At 31.7% G+C, this 7,674-nt stretch overlaps 1 protein-coding gene across 1 annotated transcript; it reads left to right on the top strand.

The window, feature by feature from the left end:
- The first annotated feature begins 2,423 nt into the window (after positions 1 to 2,423).
- LOC145106601 (50S ribosomal protein L34) lies at positions 2,424 to 5,665 on the top strand. Its single transcript, XM_079043562.1, has 4 exons — positions 2,424 to 2,766; positions 2,873 to 2,949; positions 5,174 to 5,285; positions 5,404 to 5,665. The coding sequence occupies exons 1-4, from the start codon at positions 2,519 to 2,521 to the stop codon at positions 5,531 to 5,533; spliced, it is 567 nt and encodes a 188-aa protein (XP_078899688.1). The 5' UTR covers positions 2,424 to 2,518; the 3' UTR covers positions 5,534 to 5,665.
- Positions 5,666 to 7,674: the final 2,009 nt, after the last annotated feature.

Here is a 7,674-nt window from a genome sequence, read left to right as displayed (position 1 = left end):
CCATCAATGATTGTATTTCAATAATGATGTCACTAATGAATCTATATTAGTCACATAATTTTCCTTTTCCTTATAACTAGCTGCAATATACTCTAACTAGTGAATCTATATTAGTCATATAATATATTCTTAATCCGTCTTCATCTAACAACTTGAGGGAATTCACTTAGTGCCTCAAGGTTCTCTCTCTCTCTCTCTCTCTCTCTCTCTCTTTCACACACACATACAAACACACACACACACACATATATATATATATATATATATATATATATAACATAACACACACACACACACACATATATATATATATATATATATATATATATATATATATATATATATATATATATAGAGTGTGTGTGTGTGTGTGTGTGAGTGAGTGATTAATCCAATCATTTCAACCAAACTACATATTTCACCAAACGTGGAGAACTCATACCTTAGTGTGGAGAGAATGAAAATCCTAACAATCCACCATCTCTAACTTTTTTTTGGCCTGGATTTGTCCCTAAAATCGCCACCTTTGAGCTCCCAATCGATCCTCCCTTCAAAATGATTGAAATGAGCTCTTAACATGTTATAACCTGTGTTATAGCCTCGAAACCACGACGTGGTGGGGTCTCTACCACATCATGGTGACCATTTGACTTCGGTTAATGGAAGCCAACTTACGTCACCGCGCCGCAGTACCTGAAGATCAGTAAAGTGCATTGTTGATTCCATTCCAGCTATGGGGACAACTTTTTCTCCAACTTCTAATGCACATAACTTCTTCGTTTATAACCCGTTTTCTATGATCTTTATATCCACAAGAAGGTGGGAACATACTCTAAAACTTTGTTAAGTCATTTCTCACCGAATTAATACGAGTATTAATCTATTAAGTCGCAAACTTGCCCCAAAAAGCATAAAATACCCATTTTACCTTTTTGGCCAAAATGTCTCTTCTCATGCATTCTCTTTCTTGGCCTTACTCATCTAATCTCTTCAATGTGACTTAAGCTTATATTGGCCATTTTCATGAAGTCACAACTTCATAAACTCACTAAATTCCTCTAAATGATAATTTTTCCCTTTTGGTTAATATTTGACTAAAAGTCAAATTTCTATAAATTTCAGGTTCTTATAGGTAATGATCAAGAGAGATTAAAAGAAATAGGAGCAAAGTATGATGCCTATATGCGGTTTTTTTGTGATGGTGCAAATGACACACGAGCGTGTGGACTTCACAGGCTGATGAGTTAGCTGATCATTGCAACCCTTCTCTAGCAGATATAAAAGACATACACAAACAACATCTTCGTCCAATAACCGATGAAGTGGTCTATCAAACACACCAATGTCATCTTTTAATTTCACGGAGCCACTCTTCTTAATCATAGGAAAGACACGTGATCAGAAGGCGAGACCGGAATCTGAGGCACCAAAATTTTCACCAAACTGGATGCCGGTAACAAGTCAAAATTCTCTCTTCCCAAACATCAGCTCGTACTCCTCTATCTTAAAAACCATTTCATCTACTTCGCTTCGAGGGACAGTCACAACTTTTTTGAAAGATTCGTAATGTAAAAGTAAATGACCCCTCCTCCACTCCGACAAGAATATCTAACCACCTACCAAAACATATCTTTCGGAACATTGACTCGTGTGGCGGTCGGCCCCTAAGCCTCGCAAGAATATCCGCAACAATGATGAGTTTGCAAGATAGTGTACTATAAGCATAAAAACCTTGTCATGTTGTAAAAAAACCAAAAAAAAAAAAATACTTTTAAGCTAATCAAGGAGTGTAAAGGATGCTCTGAAACTAAAATCGATGAGCATTCCATAATTGTTTTGCGTATTCTAGACTGAATTGCTTCTTCGCATTCCAGACATGTTCCAGATCGCTTTTGTGTGTGTCAGAATACTAAATTTTGATGTACAATAACTTATTCACTAACTAAACTAGTTTTGCGTTGGTCCTAACACTAAATAACATTTCTACAACATTGTTCGGAACGTGTTCTTCGTGTTCCGTACAAGTTCTTTGTGTTTCGGAGTAACTATTTTACACTAATAATCTTAAAATTAAACAACTACAAGTGAATGAATGAAGAACACCCGTAAACCTTCCAAGTATTCGGAATCACATATCATATCTTCTTTGTCTTTTTAGTCCGAAAAGTATAGATATTCCATAATAGAATCCAAAATATGATTTTGTAAAAAACTCTTGGGGGACCGAAATGGTGTCTTGAATGACCCATTCGAAAGAAGATAGTTATTTTGCAAAAAAATAAAATAAAATTGATTATTTTGTATAAAAACCAATAAAAAATAGTTAGTTTACTTAATTTGTTTTATTATTAATAAAATTCAAAATACATCATTATAATAATTTTTTTAGATGAAATGCGATTAGTACAATTGATGATGTTATTATTGCTTAAATGGAAAACATCGAGTGTATCGATATCTTGGCCAATGCGAATTTGCAAATGGAGGTGACGAGGGGTTTTTTCCTTTGGGGCAAAGAATGATGATTAGCACCGGTTCATTCCTCACAATCAAATTCCCATCTTCTCTTCAAACAACTCCCAAATATCATCCACGATATCTTCCCCAATTTACAGTGTTAGCGTCCTCAACACCGCCGATTTCCATGGCAACTGCCGGCGCCGGGGAATCCACTTCACGGACTACTACCACCATCCAATCCGCTGTTCCGAATTCTTCTATTACACTATTGTTTGTTGAAATGGGAGTTGGTTACGATCAGCATGGGTCAGTCAAGTCAATCTCTCTGATACACAAAGTACTAACATATAATATTCAATGTAGAGTAATTTTAGAAATTGGGGATTTCCTTAATCATACGAAATTGAAACAGGCAAGATGTCACGAAAGCAGCAATGAAGGCTTGTAGGGACGCTATCTCTTCCAATTCAATTCCTGCCTTCCGTAGAGGTACTGATTGCGTGCATATGTGTCTTTCATCCCCTCATCTTGTTATTAGACTTTCGTTACATTTTGTGTGCATTATCATCATTTAGACATTTGACAGATAATCAATCAGTTTATTTAGACTTTTCGCCAATCAAATGATGCAGAGGATCAATAATACGACTAATTTGAGCATTCAAGTGAACTTATCTTTCTTTTAGTTTCATAGAATATCTTGCTATGTTGATAAATGAATTTCTCAAACTTGTCTTGTATTGGAAGCACTTTCTCTTTCTCAAAATCTGGTAGGGATAAAATGAAATACCAGCCCCTACCATGACAGATACTACACGGATAAATGATTTGAAGTGACCCATGTGTCTTAAATTAATTGCACATTTCAATTTGGTCCCAACAATAATGGATACAATTGCTGTTCCTTTAACCTTCTTTAAAATAACATCTTCAACCTATGAAATTAAACAAATAAAGGCTTTTGAATGAGTCATTCACAACCAGAATTGATGATTGTGAGAAAACCCTTTTGATAAAAGACAACAGAGTTCTCATTTACCCTCTAGTAAAGAAGTTTACAATTCTTGCAAATTCAGTATCCTGAGACATTTCTTTACCTAACAATATATCAACAGTGTCTTATGATTTACAATTCAAAGTGGCAAAAGGATCTTTTAGTCTTTTTAGCCTTGTAGAAAATTGATTGCTAGCAACTACTTATGGGGGTAGTCTCTTTCAAAATAAGTTGGCATTGTTAATTATGTTGCTTACATTTTGAAGATTACAGTGTCCTTATTTATGTGATGTAAACTTGCATGTGCTATGTATATCCTATTTCAAGAGTATCACTGTCATATTCTTTAAACATATCGTTGTTCATCAGGTTCAATAGTAGTTAACTTCAATTGATTCATTACTATTTATATGATGCTTATATTATCCTAATGTGATAGTTACCTTATGTTCATCTTCTTTAGATTAAGAAGCTTATTCAATATTAATATAGCCACAACTTTTGAAATAATACAATTTGAATAATGAAATTGAGTAAGATTAGAAATTAAAGTTAAAGGTCCACTGGAAGTATCATGAAGAATCTTTTATATTCTACATTATGATCTACAAGTTGAATTGATAAAAGGTTATTTTAGTCTTTTTGGCCTTGTGGAAACTTGATTGCTAGCAACTACTTGTAAAGAAAGTCTTTTTCAAAATAAATTGGCATGCATAGCATAAGTATAGTGCTTACATTTTGAAATTTGTCATTATTTATGTGATGTAAACTTGCATGTGATATGTAAATCCTATTTCTGGAGTATCACTTTCATATTCTTGAAACAAGTCACTGTTCATCAGATTCAATAGTAGTTATTAGTTAATCATTCATTTGATTTGTTACTTGTGATATGATATGCTTATTTCATCTTGATGTGATAGTTAACTACTTAACTTGTCTTCATCTTATTATGTACATTTATAAGTTAAGTCAATATTACCCTTGGCATGATTTTTGGGGTGCTTGAAAGTTTAGTGTATGAATGTGGGTAAATGACAATTTTACCCTTCTTTTCTTGAATCAGTTAGTGAAATTTTCTATGTGAGAAACTGTGAGTGTGTGTGAATTCATTACATATATATGAGAATCCATAATTCGAATTAGATTGTGTGAATTCATTACACATATAAAATTACTATTTTGCCCTTATCTTTAATTTCTTTATTAATTCTTATGTCTGTAAGGGATCGAAACTGAAAGTGAAAACTACAAAAGGGACGAAATATGTAGTTTTTGCTTAAATACTGGGACGAAATTTGTAGGTTACCCTAAAAAGTATTAAGTTTAAAATATGTATCATATTTTAATATACAATATAATAGTGGTAGTAATTCATATTAGTATATTACATTTACAGTATCTTTATACAATAAATGAACTAAATATACATAACATTAAAACTTGAAGGACCAAATTGTTAAAAAAAAGTTCTTACCAAATAAGGTGCAAATGATTATTTTTGATCCTCGAGTATATTTGATTTTAGCAATTTTGGTCCCAAATTGTTAAAAAAAAAAGTTCATACCATTTACTTGAAACAAGGACCAGAAACGTTACAAAAACCTCAGATAAGGACTAAAGTTGCAACAAAAAACTATTTGGGGACCAAAAATGTAATTTACTCTTAGTGTTTTAAAGCATTATAATAACATTGGATCCGTGGGGCTATTGTTGCAGGGTCCATACCCGGTGTTTCATTTGACCGAATGAAATTACAGATAAAACTGGGAGTTCCTCAATCTCTTCAATCCAGCTTGGATATTGAGAAAGTCAAATCTGTTTTCCCCTAGTAAATCTCTTATCTTTATATTTGGTTTATTAGGATATTATAAACCACATATTAATAAAAAATAAAAAGCTGTTTTTGTTTTTGTTTTTGGTTTGAATTTTGAATTTTGATTTGTTAGTGGGAAAATTGAGAATGTTGAAGTAGTGGATGGTGGATTGATATGCTCAAGTGGTGTCCACGTTGAAGAAATGGGAGACAAGGATGATAATTGTTACATAGTTAATGCAGCTGTTTATGTTGGTTATTGAGCTCAGTTTTTTTTTTTTTTCTTCTTAGTTTCTCCAAAATAACTTGTTTTTATAGATTATAATTTTTTTTTTTCTTGTAGTAAAGATGGTCTGTTTGTAATAAATAAACAAATATGGTGGTTAAAAAGTCAATGGCTTATTATTGACTTATATGGTAGTGACTTTAGTGTCACTTGACCATTGCTAAAAGGGAGTCGAACTGTGATCTAATTAATACATGTTAGGTGGTGCGAAGTGTGTTAGGATTTAAGCACTTCAACAAATGAATGATTCAACAATTTCACACACAGTAATGATGCAGATCAAAAAAAAAAAAAAAAAAACAAAAACAAAAAAAAACAAAGAACACAATATTCAACAATTTCACTCACTAGCCAATCTTTTGTGCGAGTTTACAGTTAGAGTGGGTCGATTTCACATGGAAAACATAAACCAAATCATATGTATTTTGTTAATAAAAATTAAAAACCGCACTACCTTTTTTAGTAATAGTTTGGCTATATCTGTAAAATTCGGTTTCGATTCGGGTTTTTGGTTATTATTGCTAACTTCTACGTTGCGATGGTCCCATTGAAAAACATGATCTGAAGAACGGGGCAAAGGAATATTGGAAGATTTTGGGACAACTAAAGCTGCTAGTAGCCCAAAGTGCTCACAACCCAAGGTGGTTGGATAGCCATGTTTCTAACAGCCCAAGCTGCTCAGAAAGTGCTCTTAAACGGCTAGAAAACAATTATTTTATAATCTTATCCACTTTTCAAATAGAATAAATATATATTTGGAACTCTTCCTATGATCCGGAACATTCGTACACAACTCTCCTACGATGCTAGAAAATCATTATTATTATTTTTTTTATTATTAACAAAATCTGTAACTCGTTGCAGGTTGGATTTATTTTAGTTTACAACCTAAAGACTACAAAATATCTAAGAACTATGTATCCTCAATTTTCAGCCGACTAAGTGAAAAAATAACATAATTTCGTTGAAAAGTTCATCTAATTATAGAAATGTTATACAATGCTTTTTTATTGCTATAATTAGGTAGAAACTTAAAACTTAATTGCCTATAGCAATGTTATACAATACAATGCTTTTTATCGCTATAATTAAGCATAAACTTAAAACCTAATGTCATATGAATGTAATATCTGGTTTTCAGTTTCAAGTTACCATGTAATCAAATTTGCGTAAAAAACCTTTAGGCTTACAAATCTATTGTGTTAGCGTAAATATATTTTTTTATATTATATGTATTCATATAAAAAACATATTTATACATAATTTTTTTAACTAATCATTGTATGAATATGCTTTTTAGGAGTATAAATACATATTTTTATGTATAAATACATATTTATACTTCTATATAAGTGTAAGTACTACGTATAAATACATATTTATACTTCTATACATCTAAAAACATAAAAGTACATATTTATAATTCTAAATAAGTATAAACAAGTATTTATATTTCTGAAAATGTAACTATACTTTAAAAAACTTAAAAAGTATGTATTTATTGTCACACCCCCAAACCTGAACGGCGGAAACGTTCGGGGGCGGATGACGTCATCTACAATATCATAACAATTGAATAGTAAAGAAAGTACACACCACCATAATATAAATATATTTGAAAAGTTTACATGATTGTATGTGTTACATGTTTGAATATCAAATACAATATGGTGATTCAAAATATGTTATTAACGCCAGCGCGTTAGTCTTCAAAAGTAGTTGCTACCTGATTTAGCGTTTTCCTGAGAATACAAGTTATTTTAAAAAAAAAGTGTCAACAATAAAGTTGGCGAGTTCATAAGTAGTGTTTTGAGAAAATGTATGCCATTCGAAAGTTCGTGTATGTTTTCCAGAAAATCCGATATTTTCTTATGAGTGTATGAAATGAGTATGAATGATTGTTGTATAAATTGTATGTATTTGAACCAAAAAAATCCTATATTTTCTTAAAAGTGAAATGCAGTCTCAAATGTCCAAGACCGTAACCTGTAAGCAAATATGACATGCTCAAAAGATGATGTATAGTCTTATTGTAAAACAAAACTATAAGAAGATTTGTATTTGAATGTGAAAAGAACTGTATCTGTTACTTTTCCCGTAAAAACGTAATACCATAAT

This window comes from Lactuca virosa, chromosome 4, assembly GCF_052849685.1.
Source record: "Lactuca virosa cultivar CGN04683 chromosome 4, Lactuca_virosa_CGN04683_v6, whole genome shotgun sequence".
NCBI classification, from domain to species: Eukaryota; Viridiplantae; Streptophyta; class Magnoliopsida; order Asterales; family Asteraceae; genus Lactuca; species Lactuca virosa.
The sequence above is the reverse complement of the archived record's forward strand: the minus strand, read 5'-3'. Positions and strand labels throughout refer to the sequence as shown.